At 45.0% G+C, this 25,142-nt stretch overlaps 1 protein-coding gene across 1 annotated transcript; it reads left to right on the top strand.

Annotated features, from left to right (window-relative positions):
- The first annotated feature begins 8,914 nt into the window (after positions 1-8,914).
- CRYGN (crystallin gamma N) lies at positions 8,915-22,258 on the top strand. Its single transcript, XM_039526704.1, has 4 exons — positions 8,915-8,956; positions 9,411-9,659; positions 12,575-12,720; positions 21,868-22,258. The coding sequence occupies exons 1-4, from the start codon at positions 8,936-8,938 to the stop codon at positions 22,001-22,003; spliced, it is 552 nt and encodes a 183-aa protein (XP_039382638.1). The 5' UTR covers positions 8,915-8,935; the 3' UTR covers positions 22,004-22,258.
- Positions 22,259-25,142: the final 2,884 nt, after the last annotated feature.

The following is a 25,142-nucleotide window of genomic DNA, read 5'->3' as shown; positions in this document are numbered from 1 at the left end:
AGGTGCTAAGGCAATGAGAGTTGAGAACTGGCCACGCAGTCCAAAACATGGCACCCGAGGCCTTATGGCTTCAGTGCTTCATACGCCATCAAGCGCTTGCTGCTGTGGAAAGGTTTGAAAATCTGCCCCAGCTCTTTCATGAAGCTGTTATAGTAAACTTCATTAATGGCTTCTCAATGAATTCAGCTTTGTGCCTTGTTCTGTGTTGAGATGGGCTGTCTCCACCCATAGCTCCTCCAAGCCAGGTGGTCTCATGAGGTATAGTACTAACTCAGCTCCTCAGAGATGCAGCTTTTCTGGAGTGATAAGCAATCTCCTCTCACCAAGGCCGTCTGTGATTGATTGTGGGTGGTACACTTAGTCTTACCCTTGCAGATTTTTGAGCACCTGGACAAGATGAATTCTCTGCCTCCCCTGGGATGGGAGATGAAAACTTTACCCTGGTATGACAGAGTTGAAGCAATAATCAGGGAAACTTGTCAGTGGTTCTTCCCATGTCGTTCTGCCTCTTGTTCAGACTTTGCGTGAACTGAGAATCTGGTCGGGGACCACCAGTATCTCAGATCAACATCTGAGCGCACTTAACAGAGGGGAAAGATGTGGCTTGCTCTTCCCTTTATCCAGGATGCTGTTGGCTTGGCATCACTGAGTCTCATAGACTTTAAGGTCAGAAGGGACCATTATGAGTCTGGGTCACTGCAAAACAAATGATCAAGTCTCCCTTGTCACAGGACCATGTAACTAACTGACTCTCTAGTCAGGAACTCAGCGGTTTTTGGCCATCTCTGAAGGAGGAGTTCTCACCTTTAGGTAAGAAAGCTGTGAGTTGGTTTTCTCTTTGGTGGTGGCCATGAGAACAAATTATTGTGATCAGCTGTCAATAGGAAATGGATTAAGATGCTATATTTCCCCAATAGATATTATGTGGATCATTGTCTATCAGCTAGACAAGTACATCGGTCAGACTGAACTGAGTGAATGTAACATTTCTGTCTCCTCTATTGACTTCTTCTCTTATGTCTTTACTTTTTAAACACTTACTTATTTCTGTGTGACTATAGTTACAAAATTTCACCAGCTCATGGTTAGAGCTGGAGCTCTTGAGAGAGACAGGTCACAAAAAAAACTTTAGTTTAAAGAGGTTTTGACAGCTGCAAAAGTTTGGGAAACCCTGGGACTCCATCTAAAAACGTTTTTTCCATCTCCAACTTCGGTGATTCTGTCATTTGCTTCAAGTGAGTAATTGACTTCAATGGGTTAAAATGTGCGTGTTTTACTGCATTTGATTGACAGTTGTTCATAAGAACTGGGTTCATCCTTATTTGGATGAGAGCCACGTCTGACATCAGACAATTGTGAGGGAAGCTATCTCACCTGCAAATTTCACCATTCCAAACTACTGTAACTAGGGGGAAATAGAATCTCGAAGCTGAAGCGTGGGAGAATGAGCAGAGCCTTAGAGAGTCACCATCCCTGTCAGGAATCATGTGGACAGAACCTCTGTGGTGTGGAGAGTCTGTGCTTAAAAACTCTCACAATTTATTCATTATTTGTCATTTTTGTTAATGTTCTGGTATTTCAACACAGATGCAGCTAAACACCAAGATATACATATATAATGTGGGATTAAAATGCTTCCCAGGGATTTTAAGCAAAGGCTCCCTGTGCGTACAGCTTCACATTCTATAATTCACAAGTTTCTTAAAGGTGACCAGCAAAAAACCCCCAAACACATAGTAAGACAGTCTCTGCCCTAAAGAGTGTACAGTTTTAATAGAGCATAACAAACAAAGAGTTGGAGGAGAAAGAGAGACAAACTGACTTCTTACTGGTCACACAGCAAGCCTAGGGCAGACGGGAACAGAACCCAAGTCCCCTGGCTCCTAGTCTATGGCTCAAACCACTAGACAGCACTGCCTCGCAATATAGACATCTACCTATTTTTGCATCTTTCTTTATGATGTAAAGAAAGTCTGGAAAAAACTGGGGGGTTTTAACATTAGAAAAATAAAAGAAGCTGCTGTGTGTAACTGTGACAAGACTGACAATTTCCTACAATATTCTGAGTGAACTTTATTGATTATAGGACTTGTGTACACTTAATATACTGCAGCAGCACCACTGCAGCTGCACCGCTATGGCACTTCCGTTAAGATACTACCTACACCAATGGGAGGGAATCTCCCGTCAGCGTAGGTATCCCACCTCCCCGAGAGGCAGCTCTGTCTTTTTAACTGTGTCGCTAAAGGTTGTGGATTTTTCACACCCCTCAGCAAAGTAGTTATACCAACCTAATTTCCTAGTGTAGACAAGGCCTAAATTAAACCTTATTGAATTAGGTTTAATACCTTTGGAATCCTGTTGTATTAATTTAGATGGAATATATGGGCTAAAGATCTTAACATAACCCAGTCACTGTCCAACATTAAAGAGTGAAACACAAGAACAGCCTGCTTAGTACTACAGCAAATACACCATTAAAATCCTTTTAACTTCTTATTAAAGACACAGAAAAGGAAAAACAGTAAAGCATTTGAAATGTAAAATATTAAGGAAGGCTTCCTTTTAACAACATCCCTTGTTCCCTTTCCCTTTAGCTGTAGACAGTTTTTAGAAGGAATTCCCCCACCCCCACCCTGGTTGGCAGGCTTTTAGTTGGTATTAAAGATGCTAGTAACTGTCTTTTGGGGGAAAAGAGACGTTAGTTGAGATGGGCTGGGGGTGTCGATGTTGTTGTTGTTAAAGGCCAGTGACAGATGGGAACGCACCCTTGTTTGACGGTATTGAAGATGGTAACTATCATTCCAGGTGGTGTTTTGGATTCAGCTGGAGCCTATTAGGGTGGCAATGTCATCTGGATCCTTCTCTTTCTGGTCTGTTCTGGTCAGGACATTTCTCAGGGTCAGGATGATGAAGACCCAGGGTCTCAGGAAACAGTGGGGTGACAGCTGGGATGGTGAGGCTGGCTTCAGTAGATTCTGTTCTTTCCAGCTGTTTTTCTTTTAGTTCTTTCATCCTTTCCTCACAAAAATCTCTTCCTTTTAAGGACTTAAAAAAAGGATGATGGGTGGAATAGCTCATCCCCTCATTATTTTGTCTACCAATTAGGCTAAGAGTCAATGAACCAATTTTGGCTCATTAACTTTGGCTTCATATCTCTTGTTTTTAACAAGCGTAATATTAACACAGTCCTTGAATCATATCAGTTTGGCTTTTTTTGTTTGGACTAAGTCAGTTACTTTGCCTACTTTTTCCCATTAATATTTGTTCTTATGGGCTATCATAACATTGTATGAACTTTTACATGCTTTTTATATTTGAGCTCACAAATGAGGTATATTTGTAGGCCCAATATTTTGTATAGGTGAGCAGAGGTTTTTAAATAACTTCTCACTGTCCTGGACCTAGGTGCGGATTGGGAGCCAGAGAACTGGAATGCAATAAAGGGGGCTGTGTGATTTCTTATTTTACTTCTTGGTAACCAGTGTGGGGGATCAGCAGCACAGTTTGTGACTGGTTCAGGAGTTTAACTTCACTGTTACGCACCAGTCTGGGGAGTATCTGCTCTCCTTTTGGCAGCCTGCCCTGACCCTGGCATTTCCAGTGAGGCCTGCCCCCAGGCACCACAGGTCCCACTGGTGTAGTCATGGCAGGATCCACAGAACCAGATCATTTGAGTTTTGGATCAGAACCCCACGCTATTCCAAATTTAAAATTTAAAACTGAGAGTGTTAAAGGTTAAAGTTAGTCACAGTGAGTGATCCACAATGAAAACTGCAAGCCCCGAGAGATGGCCAGCATCTTCAGCATGAGAGAGAAATGGCAGAACTTCAGATGCAAGAGAAGCAAGCCTTGTCCCAGCTGGAAAAAGAAGTGGAGGAGAGAGACAGAGAATCTCACAGGTGGCGAATGAAGCTGCTGCAAGCTGAGACTGAGGTGGCCAGACTTAAACTCCAAATCAGAATAATGAAAGAAGAGCAGGAACTGTGTTATCCTGGTAGTCCAGCTCCTCTCTACAACAGAACGTGTTCGGTTTATAACAATGGTGGTATGTTGTTTAATAATGATGTGGTAACTATGTTTAATCAGGGGAGTGTCACAACCCAATCCCAGAAAAAGTATGAATGTGGATCCTCTGTAGCTGACAGGGAGATCTGTGAAGAGGGTATTTGATTCCAAGCAGCTGTATGTTTTTAACCAGCTATGCTATAACAAGGAGGAGAGTGTCTCTAGCCTTGGGATTATGGAAAATAGCTTTTTGTCCAGTCAGAAAAGAAGTTTATATGGTGAAGAAATTTCTGAATGTCTGTCTAATACCACAGAAGTGTAATCTGGAATTAGATGAAGCGCAGAAAGCAGCTCAGGAAAACTTTTATTTGGAGCAAATTAATGTTGATGGTCAGTTTGAAGCCCTAACTTGAGGAAGGTAAGGGTAGATTTCTGGTGGTGATGGATTGCTGGCCAGTGAAGTTTGTGAAAGTGAGCCTGAACAAAGTAAAAGTGATTTGCTTAAAGTATCTCAGTAGGAGACACTGTTTGTGGAAAATTCGGCGTGCAGATGTGATCGCCCCAACTCAAAAAAAGATATATTGGAATTGTAAAAGGTTCAGAAAAGGGCAACAGAAATGATTAGGGGTATGGAACAGCTTCCGAAGGAGGAGAGTAATAATATTGGGACTTTCCAGCTTGGAAAAGAGATGATTAAGGGGAGATATGATAGAAGTATATAAAATCATGATTGGTGTGGAGAAAGTAAATAAGGAAGTGTTACTTATTCCTTCTCATAACATAAGAACTAGGGGTCACCAAATGAAATTAATAGGCAGCAGGTTTAAAACAAACAAAAGGAAGTATTTCTTCACACAACGCACAGTCAACCTGTGCAACTCTTTGCCAGAGGAAGTTGTGAACGCCAAGATTATAACAGGGTTCGAAAAAGAACTAGATAAATTCATGGAAGATAGGTCCATCAATAGCTATTACAAGATAATCTCACAAGATACTGCTCTGCCCTGAGCTCTGGTATCCTTCCTTTCCTGGTGATACAAGCTGTAAATACAGTGGAATGAGTAGGCTACATAGGCACTCTGCTTCAGCTCCAGGCCAGACACTAGAAGTGGCGGGGAAAAAAGTAAACAAATATTTTTGAACGTCAAAAGAGGCTTGGATTTGAAATGGGTGTAAAAATGGCCCCAGGTGTACAGATGAGGGTTGTTGCCTATCAACCATCCCTAACTTACATGAGCGTTGGAATCCAACATTCAGCGTGGGCAAAATTTTCAACAGCTCCTATGTCACATAGGTGCCTAAATTCCATTGAAAAATCAGTGGACTAAGGTTTCTAAAGTCACTTAAGTGATTTTTTTTAAAAAAAAGGGACTTAGGTTGCTTTTGAAATGTTTACCCTGTATCCTGTTCCCTCCCTCTCTGATACCTGGTTTGAACAGTCTAGTCTATTCTATATAGGTTCTTACACCACACTCATCAATGTAGTATCTGAGCACCCTCAGATGTAGTCAAGTCTTATGGAATACGCTGCAGTACTGCGGGACTAATTCCTCAGACTAGCCATAATGAGCAGATGTACAGTGAGACTGGCTGGCTGCTCCCAGGTCATTTTTGCATTCACAACAACGCTCAGCAAGGGCACTTACACAGCATTTCAAAAATATAAACATTGGCTGATTAATCCTCACAACTTTCCTGGGAAGTAGCCAAGTATCAATAGCCCCATTTCACAGATAGGGACATTGAGAAGTAGGGCAGTCAAGGTCACAAAATGAGTCAGAGGCAGAACTCAGGAGTGCCTGCCTGCCAGACCTATGCCCAAGCCACTATGTTGCTTCACTGTGACCCCACTGCATGACATCAGCCTCTCATATAGAAAATAAACTGATTCTGTGTTTCCAACTGGATTTGTATTGCTCAGTTCTTGGCTGGCTCAGAGATGGAGGTATGGGGCAAATTCACATTAGCTGTGCTCACACCTTCGTGCTTCCTCAGTCTACTGTACATGTTCAAAGATCGATAGTTCTGCGGGTCTCTCTGGTTCTGCCTGCCCCATGCTGCTCATGCCACTCTGACCTGCCTCCCCTGTTATGAGTGATTTATTCATGCTCGAGCTGTTTTGCATATTAATATTTTCTTTTTCAGTCTCCATATCACCCTGGGATCTATTCAGGCATGAAGGACACTGTTGTGGCCCTAGAGAGGTGGCAGCTATCCCCAGCCACATTAGCAATAACGAGGAAATGAAATGGCTGTTGTCTGCTTTTTCTCCCTCATCACTGTGCATCCCCTCCCCACTCATTGAACACCAGGGCATGTTGTTTTCATGGTGAATGCTGGCATGTAATCCACTACAAGCTCCCTGCAACCTGTGCTGTCATCCTTCACGCCCCTCTTCAACAATCTGTTCACACGCCCTCTCCCTTACCTTCTGTGCTGGCATCAAGTTTATTTGGAAGAGGACTCATGATTTCACCACTGCAGTCCTTCACACATGCTTGCTTGCTCTGTATCTCAAGTTAAATTGCCTTGATCTTTATCTCAAATCAGTGGCTTTATTCTTCACCTCCCAAATGTCATCTCGACAGTATGTTTCTGGTCAGGAAAAGTACCTGTCACCAACACTTTCTTACTCAATAAAACTTGTGTTTGGGTGTGCCCTTGTTCCTGACACAGAAGGGATAACATAGGGGTTTGAGACTCACCTTTGAAATCTCTAGGGCAGTGGTTTTTCAAACTTTTTTTCATTTGCAGACCTAGGGTTGCCAATTTTTGTTGGATATATTCCTGGAGATTTCATCACATGACATATTCTTTAATTAAAGATTAATCTTTAATTGCTGGAGACTCCAGGCCAATCCTGGGGGGTTGGCAACCCTATTGCAGTCCTAAAAATGTTTGAATCGAGGTGCAGACTCCTTTGGAAATCTTAGACATAGTCTGCAGACCCCTGGTTGAAAACTACTGCTCTAGAGTACTGAACACCAGAGGTTCAACTCAGGCCACATCATGGCCAGCTGAATCCTTCTTAGAATTTGATGAGGAGTATTCTTCAGAAAAGACCTAAAAAATAAGAATATGAAGCTCCTGTGGCACTTTTTATAGAAAAAGTTGGGGCTTGATGGAGGGTTCTTCGGCAAAATGCCTTTCAATCTATTGTGCTTCCTGATGGCCTCCCCTCCTCCCCAGGAGTGGCTGCACTTTAGAATCCTTATAGACGAAGGGTGCTATCAAAAGGTTGTATGATTTTTACATGAGAGTGAGTTGGATTTTATTCTGTCTCCTGCATTGCCAACAAAATTGTCAGCTAAATTCCAACTACATCTCTTTATTCATACGGGTCTCCAGTCAACAAAGCACTTAAAAACACGCTTAACTTTAAGCACATGCTTAGTCCATCCCTATTCAGCAAAACACAAAGTTAAGCATGGGGTTAAGTCATGTTAACTTCAGGGGGCTCTAAGTATGGGTTTAAGTACTTTGCGGAATCAGGGCCCAAGTGCTTTTCATCTTCAAAGGATGCAGTGAACATGAAATATCACATAGTGGTAGGCCCATGTGTAGCTATGAAAGGGTGTTGAGGACACAATTAGCCTTGGACCCTTCCACACAGGCAGGGTCAGCTCTGGCTTTTTTGCTGGCCCAAGCAAAAAAAACAGAATTGCCGGGGCGGGCGGCGGGGGGGATGAAGCAAAAAAAACCCCAAACAAAACACCTGCGGGGCAGCCGGAGCAGAAAAGCACACACACAAACAAAACACCTGTGGGGGGGCCAGAGCAGAAAAGCACACACACAAACAAAACACCTGCAGGGCAGCCGGAGCGGCATAGCAGGAAGAAAAAAAAAAAAAAACCCCGCGGGGCGGCTGCCCCAAGCAAAAAAAACCAAAACCTGCAGGGCGACCGGAGCCAGGGTGCAGGGGGACTCCCTGTGCTGCAGACGTGCAGGGGAGTGCGTGCCCGGTCTAGCGGGGGGGAGGGGGAGGGAGCAGAGGGGGAGAGAGAAGGGAGGCGGCCAGGGCTTCAGCAGGGTGCTCGCCATGCGGCCCCGACCGCTGTGCCGGCGGCCGGGAGGGCTCTGCACCACTCCGGTCGGCGGGGAGGGAAGGACGCGGGCTGCCCTGCGGAGTTTGCTGCAGGGAGCTCCTCTCCTCCGCACCGCCACCTCCTACAGGGCGGCCGGAGTGGCAAACCAAAAAGAAAAAGGGGAAAAAAAGGGCGGCCGGAATGCCGCCCCCTGGAATCTGCCGCCCCAAGCATGAGCTTGTTCAGCTGGTGCCTGGAGCCAGCCCTGCACACAGAAGCTGGCTACAGTTGCAGCGCTTACTACTCATCATTGGCTCTTCTGCAGGCACTAGAGGGGACGAGGTGTTTGGCTTTCAGGAACGCTGTCTAAAAAAACTTTATGCATGTATGAGAAGCAGTTCCTTTGATGGATGAAGTACAAATCATTATTGTTAAGGAGTCTTCCAAGGATGCTCACTTTCGGGCTCTCCAGCCCCAGTAGGTAAGAGTGAGCTGAAAAGCAGTGGCCCATTTAAAAAGAAGAAGAAGAAAATGCCAATAAAAGAGCCCCCGCTTCTGAGCAGCCACCTTTTTATAATTTCCTTATTGCCCATTCTAAAAACTAAGTCCTCTAAAGGGAACTCTAAATGTGCAACACTAATCAGTCAAATCCCTGCCAAACAAATCTTTTGTTAAATTATACGCACTAAATCAAAACTCTGGACTCAGCAGGGCCCGACAGTGGAAGTTCTGCCTACTAAGCATGATTTTTTAAAGCCTCCTATTCCTGATGTATTGTTAAGCAGGGCTTGCGATACCAGCCTCGTCTCTCCTCGCTGGTATATAGTGGGGTATCCAACATATCTGTAGATCACACTTTTGGTTTGGCTTCTGCTTTGGCTTTGGTTTGCATCCAGCAGAAAATGTCTCAGTATTCGGGAAAAGTAAGTAAAAAAACCAACTGCTTGGTCCTCAGCTCAGGCCAAAGAGCCGGAGTTCTCTCTCGGCGGAGATAGTAGGAATTTTCCTAGGTTAGGATAAGGCAGATCATGTGATGATCATGTTAGTAATGAATGTGGAGAAGTGGAAGCAAAGTTGTTAAGGAGGGGAAAGGAGCAACTAGAATGGGGTGTACTTTGATAGCTGTGCTTGCTGTTCAAACATCTATAGTTACAAAAGAACAAGAGAGAGGTGATATAAAGCCACATGCAGTGTTGTAAACTTGAGCTGGGTTACAATTCTCATTGAAACAAATACTCCAGTGACAATTTAGTTCTCCGCTGCTTAGACACAGAATTTAAGAACCACTATGTCTGCCAGAATAACAATGCATAGTACAGACAGGCAGTCTGTGTTTGCATGTGCCGCAATACAGCATCCTCTCTCTCCTCATTTCAGATCACTTTCTATGAGGGGAAATACTTCACGGGCAGGAAGCTGGAGGTCTGTGGGACCTGTGATAATTTCCAGGACAGAGGTTTCATGAACCGAGTGAACTCTATCTGTGTACAGAGTGGAGCTTGGATCTGTTTTGATCACCCAGACTTCCGAGGACAGCAATACATTCTGGAGCATGGGGAATATCCTGACTTCTACCGGTGGAATGGCTATAATGATCACATGGGCTCCTGCAGGCCTGTCGGAATGGTTAGTGCCAACTTTCAGTTAGTTTCCAAGAGGTTTGTTTTTGTTGCTGAAATATCTGGTTGAGGGGGCTGCATTTGTGCCTTTAGCTTCCATGTTAGCTGAAGTCTAAATAAATATCAGAGAGAACGAGCTTTATAGCAATAATACACAGTTAGGAAGTAAACTGCATTCTGGGGAAAGTAGATCCTCTGTGAATAGTCTGCATAGGCCACAAAATAGCATAACAATTTCCCATGTTTTCAGGACAAGGAGAAAATCTGTATCCTGTCTTCCAAGTCAGCAGTTTTAATGGGTTACAATTTTGCTGTGGCTTTTATATGTGAGGGCAATGCCCCTACAGCATCACCTGCATTTACTTGTAATGTTATGAAATATTTTACACGCAAATGAATAGCAAAGTTCTGTGCACAAGGCAGGGCTCTACTCTGATAGTCTGCTCTCTCTGTGTGTGCAGAGCAACTGATGACGCCCACTAGTAATCTGTGTGTATCTAGGGAGGACAGGCCATGGAATCACAATCTGTTGTGCAAACCAGAGAGGAGACTGTTGCTGTGGGACAGCTCTCAGGCTCTTGGCAATGTCACCCACATTATCTCCTGTGTTTCAAACTCTGAGCACCCTGGAATTAATACCAAATATGGCCCAGATCACACAAAGAAAACAAACAAACAAAAACAGAGCAGGGAGCCTTTACCGCTCTGCGGAGGAAATTTAATTGGAAGGATTTGCAGCTGGAGAAAAATATTGAACTTGGTTTGAGCTTTCCATTTGATCCTGACGTCACCTGCTGCTGATGGGAGAATGATTAAAGAAAATAACTCACAGGTTATGTTCAGTTACAGGTTGATACAGTCACCAAGTCCCATTGGGTTGTGGCTTTCTTTGGTTTTGTGTAAAACTTAGCCTAAAAAAGAGAGAGAGAGAGAGAGAGAGTGTGTGTGTGTGTGTGTGTGTGTGTACTAAAACTCCACAGGAGATGCACATAAGACCACACATACTACTCTAGAGCATCCTCTCAAATGTAGGAATCTGCTCATTACTCCTATGCAGGCAGCTCATATTGGAAGTCCCGAAAGCTGGCTGACCAGTACCCAGCAAGCTAAAATGAGGCTGTACATCGACAGGCGCCTCTTTGAACTAGGTCTACTGAGGGCCCTGTTCTCCATTAAATAAATCTGGTGTCTCACTAACCCCTAAGGATTTGTCAGCCAATGAGCCAAGCTGCTGAAGGGGAATCTTGTCTTACCTTCTCATGGCAGTTTAAAATGTATCAGTGGGAGCTGTACTAGCCAACACTGCGGTCTGTCCCGTGCAGCTCTGGTTGGTGTATGTGGTTGGAGGATCCTGCACAGAGCTGCTCTTAGAACTCTGCCAAGGATGTGCTGACTGGGGCCGGGAGGCAATGGATACACCACATGAGAAGAATGAAGGGTGTATGGTGTCATCCCCATTCAAGCATGTGTGTTGTACAAGTCAAAAATTGGCTGTAGCCCTATGCTTGGCGCTCCACTGGTTGACCCCTGCCACCCCTCCTTAGTATTAATGGCTTTTTTCTTCTTGGTTGGCACACCCTGGGGCCTGTTGCTGATATACTAACTTTTCTGGGTGAGTGACCTCACATCAGCCAGGATGAGATGCATCACTCCCTTAGCCTGGCGTGAGGGCAGGTAGATCTTTGAGGTAGTGGACTCTCTCTCTCTCTTTTGGTTGATGTTGGAACCAGGCCTTTTCATTCAGCAAGGGGAAAGGTTGTCTTTATATTAGCATTTCAGCGAGACTCCTACAGCATGCCCAGTGCAGCCCACCCCCGATGGCAGAGTTATAAGTCTATTGTGCAGGGGGTGGTTTCCAATGTTTAATACAGAATCCAGAGAGGGGACTATGAGCTTGTGTCAAGGGTACCACACAGAACCTTGTTTCCAGATCCATGGAGACCCATTGAACCTCTGTGGGCCAGTAGCCATGAATGCGTTTCTTCCCCTCAGGCCTGTGCTCCATCGCTCTTATACAAGTGAGAGTTTTAAAATATTTCAACAATTCAGGCAACAGTTACACTGAAGAATGTTTGGTCAGGAATGGTATCTGAGATTCCACTGCTGGAGAATGCTATGGGATTTTTGGCACTACAATGTAGCTTTTTCATGCATAATGCAATTTATATGAAAAATTCTTTCGCCTAACTCCATCACAAATACCTGTGGAGAAGACAGCAAAATTCCCCCAAAGATATTTACCTCAACTCACCCAGGAAGGCTTTCATAGCTAGCACTCTGGGAAGATATTTTCCTTTTCTTTTAAAACAAAGGCACAACATCTTGTGTAAATAATCAGAGATATGATCGGAACTGAAGGAAAGTACAAACTGGGGAAATATTCTACCACCTGTGTGTATTTTGGATTTATTAAATTGTTTTGCACTATGTTCTTATACTTTTGTTCATGCAAATTTCCAATATTTTGTGTGTGTGGCATTTTTTTTAAGTGTATATGTGGAGTGGGAAATGGTTATGTTTATAGTGTTGTTTGTGTGGTGTGCGTCTTTGTGAACAGTGTTAAGTACTTGTTTGGTGGGGGAGGGGATTTAGAGGTGAAAGGTGGGGGGGTATGTGTGGTAAACACAACATGAGCAATACGTTTGTGTGTGAACAGTGGTTATGCAGGTGTGTGGATGTTTGCAGAGGTATATTTTGGGGAGGAGTTTGTGTGTGTGTTTTTGTGAGTGAGCTGTTTGTGAGAGACATTTGTATGTTTATGTGGGCATTTGGGTGGGTATTGTGAGGGGTGGGCAGTGTTATTGTTGGGTTTTTACCACATTTTCATGATGAGATACCCTTGCTTTCTGTTTATCTTTTACAATCAGGGGAAACAATTTGATGCATTTTCTTTTGAGTTTACTGAAATCTCTTTGTCCCCAGCACGGTGAGCATTACAGAATGGAGATATTTGATGGGAGCCATTTTAGTGGTCACTGCATGGAGTTCACTGAAGATTGCTCTTTCCTGCAAGGGCAGGGCTGGAACAAGAACTGTGTCAATGCCATCAAAGTATACGGAGATGGAGCGTAAGTAAGAAAGGACATAAAAGGAATGCAACTGCTATGTCATTCTTGCAACACAGTTAAGCTAGCTCTCCACACAAGCCCAATCCACTCTGTCACAGGCAGCGGCGGCTCCAGGCACCAGCGCTCCAAGCGCGTGCCTGGGGCAGCAAGCTGTGGGGGGTGGCCTGCAGGTCCCTGCGAGGCCGGCAATCAGGCAGCCTTCGGCGGCATGCCTGTGGGAGGTCCACCAGTCCTGAGAATTTGGCGGCAATTCGGCGGCGGGTATGCCAAATCGGTGGGACCGGGGACCTCCCGCAGGCAAGCCACCGAATGGGTGGGACCGGGGACCTCCCGCAGGCAAGCCACTGAATCCATGGGACTGGCAGACCTCCCGCAGGCAAGCCACTGAATCCATGGGACTGGCAGACCTCCCACAGGCAAGCCATCAAATCCGCGGAACCGGGGACCTCCCGCAGGCAAGCCGCCGAATCCACGGGACTGGCAGACCTCCCACAGGCAAGCCGTCAAATCCGCGGAACCGGGGACCTCCCGCAGGCAAGCCGCCGAAGGCAGCCTGCCTGCCGTTCTTGGGGTGGCAAAAAAGCTAGAGCCGCCCCTGGTCACAGGGTAGCTGGTCTCTGTGGATAGACTGAGCCCAGCTCCCCGGACTGGAGCAGGTGAGCTTGATTCAGCTAATTAAAGAGGGCCGGGCTCCACCTGGGTTCATAAAGGGGGACTGTGGCAGGCTGAGCCCTGGGCAGCAAAGGCCACACTGGAGTGGAGCTAACTCCTGTGGTGAGTCCTGGAGCAAGAGGGGGGTTCAGGGAAGCAATCCTGCGGCTGCCGCTCCAAGGAGGGAGTGGAGCTGGCTGAGGCTGGGAAGTTGCCAGGAGCTGGAATGTCAGAGACCCGTAGGCAGAGCTTAATCTGTGCCAGGGCTTCCTGGCCCTCCAGGCTTGGCAGTTCATAGCCCCAGTGCCTCTGGGCTTGCTGCACCAGTTATGACTATAAAAAAATTGCTTGAGCCCTGGCACCTCTTTCATTACAAATTAAGCCCTGCCCATAGCCGGGGTGGCCCTGGAGCCTGGGGGCCAGGTACTGACTTAAGACTTCACTCTGGTTGTTTGTTTAACCTTTGTCACAAAAGAATAAACCTCCTTGACAGGGACTGGGGGTGGCAGTGCATGCTTGGGGCTGGGGTGCAGTGGCAGCCATCCCACTAAAATTGCTGCAAACACTCCCATTGGCTATGAAAGGGCTTTCACTGGTGGAGCAAGTTTGGTCATCTTGAGCTATATGTTTATTTGGGGAGAGGGGGTTCAATGTAAGTTGAGTAATCTTGACATCTACTAGAGGTTGCTAATGCTTCAGATAAGAAGTGACATTCTTCCTGGTAGGGTTTAGGCATCATCTGAGTCTTTACCTTGAAAATAATGTTTCTCTGACAGACAATGGTAACCACCAGTTAAAATGTAGTGGATTGGGTGCAGTAAATGGCTGCCTGGCTTGCTATTTCATTTGCTAGAGAGCTGACGGTATTGAATAAATGCACGGACTGGGAGGATTGGCTACTTTAGGGATTTGCTATAGGGACATGGAGCCTTTTGACCCCAAGGTTGCTGGTTTGACTCCAGCCCAGGCTAGCAGTGTCTACATGTGCTGGTTGTTTGGTGGTCTATGTGAAATGAGCTGGTGGCCTCAGCCCATTACCTAGTAGTCAGGTGTCCACATCACAAACCCAACACCATAGCTAGCACTAACTGGAGTCCTTTGGGCCAGCCTCAAGAGAGAGGCCAAGACGTGAGGTGGCAAGGAGACTGGACAACCCTCTTCCCCTTAGAGGTGTCTTCCAAATCACGGTAGAGCCAGGTCAGTGGGCTATTGTGGGGGAATATTTGCTTTGCTCTGTACCTTTTTGTGGATATGGAGAGGATGTCCGTGTATAGGGTGTGCTGGTCTGACACCCTTCAGAACACTACACTCATTACACAAGACCAAACTGAAATAAAACCAAAATATCATGGACTGGAATGAAACCAAATGAGTGAAGGAGGCAAAGGCCCTGTCTTCGCCAAAGCTGTGTGGAAACAGCGTTTTCTGCCCAGAAGGGTGAGCACATTGCCAAGGGTCAGAGGAGCAAATAGAAACTTTCTTCTCTTCTTCCCAAGAGGAGTCAGCCCAGGAACTGACTTTCTGCTCTGCTTCTGCTGCTAGAAGAATACAGGGTCCTGGAAGTGAGTTGTTTCCCTCTCTCTGTGACTGGTGCCAAAGAGTGATGGGACCAATCAATACACTGCAAAGCTTGAATGGGACATGTGGCGGGCTGTGCTTGTGGGTGAAGCCTACTGGACAGTGTGTCACTGTCTAATTAGACATTGTCGGGGGAGGAGGTTCCTTATGAAGATGGTTCCTGCTTTCCCACTCTCCATTAGAAATTCCCCAGCGTGGCTTTGTGGTACTTAGAGATGGGCCAAGGCTACAGCATTAAATCTGAATTTAAACGTTGATGTCCCACACCTTGAAGGGGTGTGTGTGTCCAACACCAACAGATCCCGGTCGTCGGCAGGCGGGATCGAACCTGGGACCTGTGGAGCTTAGGGCATGAGCCTTTACCTCATGAGCTAAAAACCAGCTGCCTCTTAGCAAACTCATTTAACTCTCTCTGTTAGTGGTCTCGGTGCCACTAGGTAGGACAGAACACCACACCCAGGAGGTGTGTGGGTTACACACGGGCACACACAGATCCGGTGTGTCAGGTTGGGTCCATCTTGAGCTATGAGATACTAGAGTTTAGGGAAACATTTTCACTGGGGTGAAAATGGGAGTCAACTCAGTCTGATTCCAACCCTATAGCAGACAGACCAGAAAAGGGAGCAGCTCAAGGCTCTGTTTCCACACACCCAACCTGGGCAGCCTGAGGCCCTGTAAATCATAAAGAGCCACCCTGGCTCCAGTTCAAACCACCATTTAGACAAAAGCACACACTTGGAGCAGGCCTTTAAGGCCAAGCAAAGCAGGCAGCCCCTAAGATCACTGTTTTTGGAGCTCTACAACCCATCTAAATTGATCATCTCATGGGCCTGCCCGTCTCCCTCTCTAGCACTGGGACTAGAAGGGGAGGGAGGAGCTCAATGCCAGAGTCCCACCCCTCTCTGGCAGCTAGACCAGAGGAGGAAGATGGGTCTAGGCAGCAGGTTTAAAACAAATAAAAGGAAGTTCTTCTTCACGCAGCGCACAGTCAACTTGTGGAAAAACCTACTGAGGAGGGGGTTGTGAAGGCTACTATAATAATAATGTTAAAGGGGACTGATAAATTCATGGTGGCTAGTCCATAAATGGGCTATAGCCCAGATGGGGTGGAATGGTGTCCTAGCTCTGTTGTTGAGAGAGATGGATGGAGATGGAGAGCAGAGAGACTTGATCATGATCCTGTTAGTTCACTCACTCCCAGGGCACCTGGCATTGGCGCCACTGGTCGAGATGAGAGATGGGGGGCTAGGACCTTTGGTTCACTTACCATCTTTTCTTTTATGTTCTTATGTTCTTATGTCTGATCTTCCCTTCTGACATCTTAGAACCCTGCTTTTGGTTGAGGCCACTGCCCATAGTGCCGTGTAGTTCCACTTACTCAACTCTGACTAGTCAAGAGTCAAGACTGTCTTTTGGGGGAAAGTCAGTGCCCCCTGCACACCCCAACCATATGTACCTGGTATTGCTCCCTGGCTTATCCAGAGGAAGGGGGGTTTTGTGACACAGGACTGAAATCATGAAACCTGGGTTCTGTTCTTGGCTGCAGAGCCATTGTTTGATCTTGGACAAGTCACTCATGTGAACATTTTCAAACCCGAGTGCTGAAAGTTTGGTGCCTAGCTAAGCCTGATTTTCAGAGGCACTGAACTGCCACAACTTCCATCGACTTCAATAGCACTTTGAAAAATCAGTACCCAGTTCATTGCCTAGTGAATGTAGATTTCTAACTTCTGTCACTCATATTTGACAATGTTCTCTCTGAACTTCATTCTCCTTGTGTTTAAAATTAGGATAATAATAAGATTTCCCTGTATCACAGTACTCCTCTGAGGCTACATTCATTGTTGCCTTTTGATCCTTCACTGTAGCAGGGCCAACTATGATCAGCCCAGTTTTTGTCTCCCCTACATTTTCAGACATCCTTGAAACCTTTTGCAAAGTTAGGGTTGTGCAGAGTTTGCCTTTTGTCACTGTTTCAGAGGAATTAACATATTCCGGGGGGAAAATTGTCTCCTTTTTTCAGGGACACATTTGTTGTTTTTATGTCCTGTTATCGGTTATTTTTCTGTTTTCGTTGTACCACATTTCCTTTTACCAACAAACACATTTTATTGGAAGTGTGTGTGCTGGGGGCGGGGGATTGTGGAGAGGAGGCAGAAGGCTGTAGAATTCTCTGAGAGGCGGGAAGTGTTTGGCTTGTGCAAGGCACAGCTGGGTCTGTGGTTACACATGATGCTTCCATGCCAAGAAAGCATCTTCACTGAGCGTGATCGGTGAAAAGAAGGGGAAGCTCTTACTAAAAGAAGTTGGACAGAGGAGCCCCATGACCATCATGTGATTTGGTGGTCTGTGTTGCAGGGGATTGGCTTGGATTATTGCACAACCCACACCTACAAATGGTTTTGATGCTGGGCATCGGAGGCGGATTAAGATTTACTGGGGCTCTGGGCACAAAGAACATTTGGGCTCCTGACATGCCCTCCCTGCCACAGGGCCCTTCCCCCTACTAATCCTCTTCCCCCGCCAAGACCCTGCCCCCAGGCCTGGCCGGAAGCCAGGCTGTGGTAAGAGCTGCCTGGGAAGCCCTGGACCCTCCACATTTTGGGGGGGCAGGGACTGCTCTAAGGCACCCCAACCCCCCATCCAAGGCAGGTGCAGGGTACAAGGCCCCCCACAGCTGCCTGGGCTCCCTGGCTGGCTCTGACCACAGCCTAGGGCAGAGGTCCCCAAAGTGGGGGTGCAGTGGGGCCCAGCTCTGCACCCAGTCCCAGCTGTGGCTCTGCTCCCAGCTGTGTCCCCGCTCCCAGCCCCTCAGGATGAAATGCAGAGACAAAATGTCTCGATACTTTAAATGACTGCTTCTTGGAGCAGCTGGTACAGGAACCCACAAGGGGAGAGGCAAGTCTCGATTTAGTCGCGAGTGGAGCGCAGGATCTGCTTCAAGAGGTAACTATAACAGGACTGCTTGGAAATAGTGACCATAATATAATTTAACATTCCTGTGGTGGGAAGAACACCTCAACAGCCCAACACTGTGGCATTTAATATCAGAAAGGGGAAGTATACAAAAATGAGGTTAGTTAAACAGAAAATTAAAAGGTACAGTGACTAGAGCGAAATCCCTGCAAGCTGCATGGACACTTTTCAAAGACACCATAATAGAGGCCCAACTTAAATGTATACCCCAAATTAAAAAACACAGTAAAAGAACTAAAAAAGAGCCACTGTGGCTTAACAACCATGTAAAAGAAGCAGTGAGAGGTTAAAAAGGCATCTTTTAAAAAGTGGAAGTCAAATCCTAGTGAGGTAAATAGAAAGGAGCATAAACACTGCCAAATTAAGTATAAAAATGTAATAAGAAAAGCCAAAAAGGAGTTTGAAGAACAGCTGGCCAAAAACTCCAAAGGTAATAACAAAATGTTTTTAAGTACATCAGAAGCAGGAAGCCTGCTAAACAACCAGTGGGGCCCCTGGATGATCGAGATACAAAAGGAGCACTTAAAGACGATAAAGTAATTGCAGAGAAACTAAATGAATTCTTTGCTTCAGTCTTCACAGCTGAGGATGTTAGGGAGATTCCCAAACCTGAGCTGCCCTTTATAGGTGACAAATCTGAGGAATTGTCACAGATTGAAGTGTCACTAGAGGAGTTTTTGGAATTAATTGATAAATTTAACAGTGACAAGTCATCGGGACCAGATGGCATTCACCCAAGAGTTCTGAAAGAACTCAAATGTGAGATTGCGGAACTATTAACTATGGTTTGTAACCTGTCCTTTAAATCAGCTTCTGTACCCAATGACTGGAAGATAGCTAATGTAACGCCAATATTTAAAAAGGGCTCTAGAGGTGATCCCGGCAATTACAGACCGGTAAGTCTAATGTCAGTACCAGGCAAATTAGTTGAAACAATAGTAAAGAATAAAATTGTCAGACACATAGAGAACATAACTTGGGCAAAAGTTAACATGGTTTCTGTAAAGGGAAATCATGTCTTACTAATCTATTAGAGTTCTTTGAAGGGGTCAACAAACATGTGGACAAGGGGGATCCAGTGGACATAGTATACTTAGATTTCCAGAAAGCCTTTGACGAGATCCCTCGCCAAAGGCTCTTATGTAAATTAAGTTGTCATGGGATAAGAGTGAAGATCCTTTCATGGATTGAGAACTGGTTAAAAGACAGGGAACAAAGGGTAGGAATAAATGGTAAATTTTCAGAATGGAGAGGGGTAACTAGTAGTGTTCCCCAAGGGTCAGTCCTAGGACCAATCCTATTCAACTTACTCATAAATGATCTAGAGAAAGGGTGCAGGTTTTCTGTTAAAACCCTTCTTAAAAAGGGTTGCTTGGCCCCTAAAAAGCTCTCCTCCAGCTGTGCTGTAGTATTCAGGGTCAGAGGGCCGGAATAGGCTCTTAGAATATTGGAAATAAATGATTTAATTGGTTTTTTAATTCTATATTTTACCTTTCCGTGTAGCTAAGAGTGGGATTGTCCCGTTCCACCCCTTATCTCAACCTCAAAGCCCCCATGTCAAGACAAGCCACTCCCCCAGGTGAGGCCGGTTCTAGACACAGTTCCTGTCCCTGTGTCAGGTCAGTCTGTCCTTTTAGCTGCAAAGGACTCTGGACACAGCTCTGGGCCACGATGCCAGGCAAGGAGGGCTCTGTACCAACTCTCTCCAGATCTTGCCAGCAAAACTCCAGAATCATCCTGAGGGTGCAAGATACGGAGAACAACATGAGGGATGACATCCACCATCATGCATGAACATGCTTTTTCCAGAGCATTTCACAGCCCCTTCCAGCCAGGAGTTAAGATGAGAAACTTAGAGGATTTTACTGTGTGTGCAACAATAGATTACAGCAGACTCTTCCTCTCCACTACCCTTCTGCATACATCTGGCAGCTCCCGAACTCAATCCCATCCTGCACTACTCTGTGAACAGGCCGGGCTTTTGTAATAATACATCCTATTTTATATATAGCAATTTTTATCCCTAGATCTCAAAGCTCTTTACAATGGAGGGTAAGTCACATTATCCCCATTTTACAGATAGTGAAAATGAAGCACAAATTTGAAGTGGCCCCACAGCAGGTCAAAGGCAGAGCCAGGAAGAGAATGCAGATCGCCTGAACTCCTAGTTGAGTGCCCTATCCACTAGGCAAAGCTGTCTCCTATAACAGGTTTTCAGGGGGATGCAAGGTTCTTTGCTCCCCAGGGACCTTTTGATGATGTATCCTACTTGTGGCTTTTGGAAGGTAATTATGTTCCTTTGCTAATTTCCAATGCACAATGTCAATTGGGTACAGACATCTTCACTTCCTGTCCTAAATTCTTATCTAGTGTTGCTGTGTGCTGCAACAGCTGCCACATTCTGTCACAGAGGTGGCTGCACTTTAGTGATTAGTGACCAGAGTGATTTCTATCATATGTGTAAATGAGTGCACTGCATGTAATTTGAATGAAAAGTCTGTCCATCTAATGGTATAGCTGGATGTAAGTGAGCACAGCATTTACCTTATATAGCGTTGGTCCATTATTGGGGCTTCTAGGTACAACTTCAGTGTAAATAATAATAATAATAGAATTGTAAGGCATTATTGAAAATGAAATCTGAAGACGAGATTTTGATTTCATAGCAATTTCTAAAATAATACTGTCCAGCAGAAAATGTGACAGTTTTTGGGTGAAATCTGGTATATTGCTTTCAATAGATGTTTTCTGTTCCTCATACAGTGTCATGCACCGTTTCTCTTCCAGTACCACAAATGACATAATCTGATATGACACGTGTCTTGTTCCTTTCTAAGGTTCAGTGATTGCGAGAGATTGTTTGTTTGGCAAGAAGAGCATTCAAGAGCTGGAGGGGTTTTGTTTTTGTTTTTTTTTTAAATTGGGGACAAGGCACAAAAGTAATTTGTGAAAATTGAGATCACAGCCTTGCGATTAATAATTGAGGATAATGTTGAAGGTTTTGTTTAAATTCACATTTACATCAGAGCCACTACTAAAATTCCAGCGGTGACTATGTCGGAGTATTTGAATTGACCAAAGTATTGTGGTACTTCTTGCACTCAGACTAGAAAGCATTTCAAATACAACAGCAAAGTCAAATAGTGGGGCCCAATACATGTTTTGTCTCCAATGGGAGATCACTGTGTGCTGCGCTGATCAAACAGATTTGCATTTAGAATAAGTTCATTCAACCATTGCTCAAAACGTGGTTCAGAAGCTGTGGGGCCCTGTTTTGATTAAAATTCTCAGCCTGCAGCACTCCCTTAACTTAACCAGGAGGTTGGTTAACATATCAAATTCAAATTGGAAAAAAAAACAGCCAAGAAATGACCCTTCTGGAATTCCATAGAAGAAAGGCCTTTGAGAAGATCAGTTATCACCATTCAGAGAGAGAGAGTGGCTAGATCTGGGCATGGGGAACCAAGTTTACTTTTATAGATAAAGGGGTGGTTCAGGAAGATGGAGTGTATTTAGATTGTTTGGGGGCAGGGATGGTCTCGTACTGTGTGTGTACAGCACTCAGCGAGCTGGGGCTCCGATCTCAGTTGGGACCTCTAGGTGCTGTTGTAACACAAATAATAAATAATATGATGGAGTGGTCCAGGATGGTTGTGGAATAGTCAAAAGGGAGCACAGAAGTCAAGGAGAAGGAGCCAGCAGCACTAAGGAGGTTAACTCCACAGAGGACAGCAGTTTCCATTCTGTGTCCAGATTGAAACTGGACAAATCTATTGACTGGGATTTGACCCAGAGGCGAAAGTCTTGTGCCCTTAGCAAAGCAGTGCTCCCTAACTTCCAGGGTGCAATCTGACAAAGGGATTCAGCAAGGGACCAAAAATGGTTTTTACTACTGTACTGTATAAATGCTTCCCTGAGTAATCCGTTCATTCTCTGTTTTAGATGGGTGCTGTATGAGGAACCCAACTATCGTGGCCGTATGTACGTTGTGGAGAGGGGAGAGTACAACAGCTTTAACACGTGGCAAGCTCACAGTGCAAATATCCAGTCCCTCAGAAGAGTTGTCAACTACTTTTAACTGAATTTTTCTTGTACAAACAATGTCCTGGTGCAAACTAGAGTTTAATCTTCCCCTCTGCTCACTCCAAGGTAATTCCAAGTGTGGAATAAATTCTGAAGAGCTGCTGTTGGCTGCAGGCATTTTCCCCCCGTTACATGAGACAAAGTATGCTTTGCTTGTTTAGATGGCCTGACTGTACTTTGATTCATGAGCAGAGCACATGGGCTTGTTTTGCTGCTTTCCAGATGAGGTACCAGTAATGGCAACGCTAAACCAGCCCATTATTCCCGTGCAGTCTGGTGCACCTGCGCCAAAGCCCACTGGAGCAATTGAGCATTTTTTCCACTGACTTCAGCGAGCTTTGGATCAGGCCCAGTATTATTATTATTATTTTAAAAGCCACCATTCCACAAGTATAACATCTCCGAACATTGTCCTGTTTATTTCCAGAAGGGTGACTTGGAAACTCCTGTGGCCACAATCAGCTGGGATTTTCTGTGTATGCCTTCGAAAAGCAATATAAGAATACAGACGTTTTTCTCACATAGCACCTTTCCTTTTCTTCTTCTTAAATGGATACATTTAGCTCTTGTATTTCTTGGGTATTTTCTCTGTTGCAGCTTCACATGGGTTGCCAGGGAGATATAGATGGGGTTGGGCTGAAAGACCAAAATCTCTGTCTTTTAAATTATTTACAAAATACATAATGAGATTGCTTTTGTGCGGTCAGGTGACTCTTTTCCCATAGGAGTATAAACTGCATTTGATATTAGCTACAGTGTTTCTGGCCAGTTTTTAAAGGGATAATTTCATTCTCCTTTTCACTCCCTCTGTGGTATATATATTGGTTTATTATATTGGCTGTTCAGGCTCATTTCTCTGATGGTTACTGACAGGAACTGGAAAAATTCCTATAATGCTGAACCATTGCTTCCTCACTGCAAGTCTTAGCAGACTTTCCAGTGGACTAATGCAGACCTAAGCACTTTAGCTGTCTCTTCAAAGGGACACTGGAAAGGATGGCAGGCCCAGAGTGCATCTGGCTGTGATGCAAGAGTGCACTTACAAAGGGATGCTACATTCAGCAGTGCATCTCTGTTCTGCCCTTGTGGAGTGGCCTGCGGTGCAGTGAAATATACAAGAATTCTGCAATTTTAAGAGCTCAGAGAAAAGCAGAAGTCTCTATTAATTGCACATTTATGATGGAGCACAAGGATACACTTTGGAAGAATGGCAATCTGCATTGCAACTGCACACAGGCCTGAGTCAATATAGGGCCACAGACATGTTGCTGATGGGTGGTGTTTTTTTCTTAAACAAATCTGGTTACATCCACTGGGTTTTGTTTTTGAAAAAGAATCAGCTGGACCTTGGAATGCCAAGAATGAGTTTTTAAGATGGAATTTTATGAGCTGCTCACTGCATCAGTGTTCCCGTTAATTACCTTTATTTTTGTGGCTTATTTTCCAAACGTATATATTTTAAATGTACTTTGTAACTTTTTTGTTCACCTTTTGAGTCAAGATTATTTGCTTAGTACACCTCTACCTCGATATAATGCTGTCCTTGGGAGCCAAAAAATCTTATCGCCTTATAGGTGAAACCGCGTTATATCGAACCTGCTTTGATCCACCAGAGTGTGCAGCCCTGCCCTCCCCGAGCGCTGCTTTACATGTTATATCGGGTTGCGTTATATCGAGGTAGAGGTGTACTGCCCTGTACAAATAACAAAATTAGAGCATTTTATTGGAATGATGCTGTAATAAACGGGCCTGTAGTTGTATGAATATGTATGAAGCCATCAGTAGAGATGCCATAGTTAAGATTGCACTGAGATTTACAGTTAAAGCAGGATTAAAATCCCTTTGTTCCACACCTTAGTGATGGAACTTTTAGTGTCCAGCTTGGGATAGTAGACATGGGCCGGTTTGGTTTTCTATGACATTTGTTTACAGAGGTATTTACTAACTTTTACAGAGGACACACTTATGTTCCCTTTTTGAAATGTTACCCTTTTCCCTCAAATGTCTTCAGGGTCTTCTATTTGAATCACCACTGTCCTTTCACTCTGGAATAGTTTTCCTCACACACTCACACAATAACACACACCTACAACGTGTCTCTGATATATGCCACTTTTTAAACTTTAAAACTAGATAAAAAGGGGCCAGAGTCTCAACTGATATAACTCAGCACAGCTCCATTGGGTTTGATGGTGCGCTCCTGGTTTACACCAGCTGAGGATTTGACCCATGAATAGTATAATTCAGAATAACACAATTAACATATTAGTTTTCACCAAGACAAGCTAACACAACTGCTCATATCCATCAGCTACTTTCATTTTCAGATGTTGGGAGCTTGGCTCTCCAACTCCCCTGCAGCTGTTGGTGTTTGAATTGCAGTAGTGCTAAGAGGCCGCAAACAGGGCAAAGACCTGTACAACCCCTGTACAACCCTATACAGACCCTGTACAACCCCATAGTAAGAGACAGTCTTTGCCCTGAACAGCTTAAAATCTGCACAGGACAGGAAGAGAAACAGCAGCACAGAGAGATGTGGTGGTTTGCCCGAAGTCACGCAGCAGGTCAGTGGCAGAGCTGGTAAACAAACCTCGGTTTCCTGATTCCCACTCCACTAGTGCACACTGCACATGGCCCTGCATCCGGTGGACTCTGGATCAAGCATCTGGCGAGCTGGTAGGGCTGGTCATCAAGAATATGGAGGTGGGCTCTGGGAGAGAGCAACAAGCACTAAGGCAGCCTTAACACCAATCATAAATAGGATGCCCCAATGTGCACTCCTGCAGATTTCCTGTCTGTCATTTCAGACAACACCCACCACATTTAGAACAACCATTAACACAAATCATCTGCTCACATAAAGCTTCCTAAAAATTACAGGCTGTGTATCTACACCACACACACTTACTTTCTAGAAGCCACACTAACCCTGTGTGAATCACCGCAACATATAGGGCTTTGTTTTCAGAGCTACAGATGACCTGCAGGTTCCATTGACTCCAGCTGGAGCTGTGGGTGCTCGCACTTCTGAAAACAAGGCCCCTGGGTAATAAACATGGTCAGTGTTAAAGCTCCCCCTTGGGGTGGAGATATGTGGGCTGTGGGTGTTGGAAGGCGGGTAGATAAGATCGAGG

Source organism: Mauremys reevesii, linkage group 2 (assembly GCF_016161935.1).
Source record: "Mauremys reevesii isolate NIE-2019 linkage group 2, ASM1616193v1, whole genome shotgun sequence".
Classification (NCBI taxonomy): Eukaryota; Metazoa; Chordata; order Testudines; family Geoemydidae; genus Mauremys; species Mauremys reevesii.
This window is presented reverse-complemented; position numbering and strand designations above follow the sequence as displayed.

Excerpts from the sequence above, each read along its gene's own strand:
- CRYGN (XM_039526704.1), top strand. The coding sequence starts at position 8,936 with ATGTCTCAGTATTCGGGAAAA. Across the intron at positions 8,957-9,410 it reads TGTCTCAGTATTCGGGAAAA|ATCACTTTCTATGAGGGGAA; the intron begins GTAAGTAAAAAA and ends TCCTCATTTCAG. Across the intron at positions 9,660-12,574 it reads CCTGCAGGCCTGTCGGAATG|CACGGTGAGCATTACAGAAT; the intron begins GTTAGTGCCAAC and ends CTTTGTCCCCAG.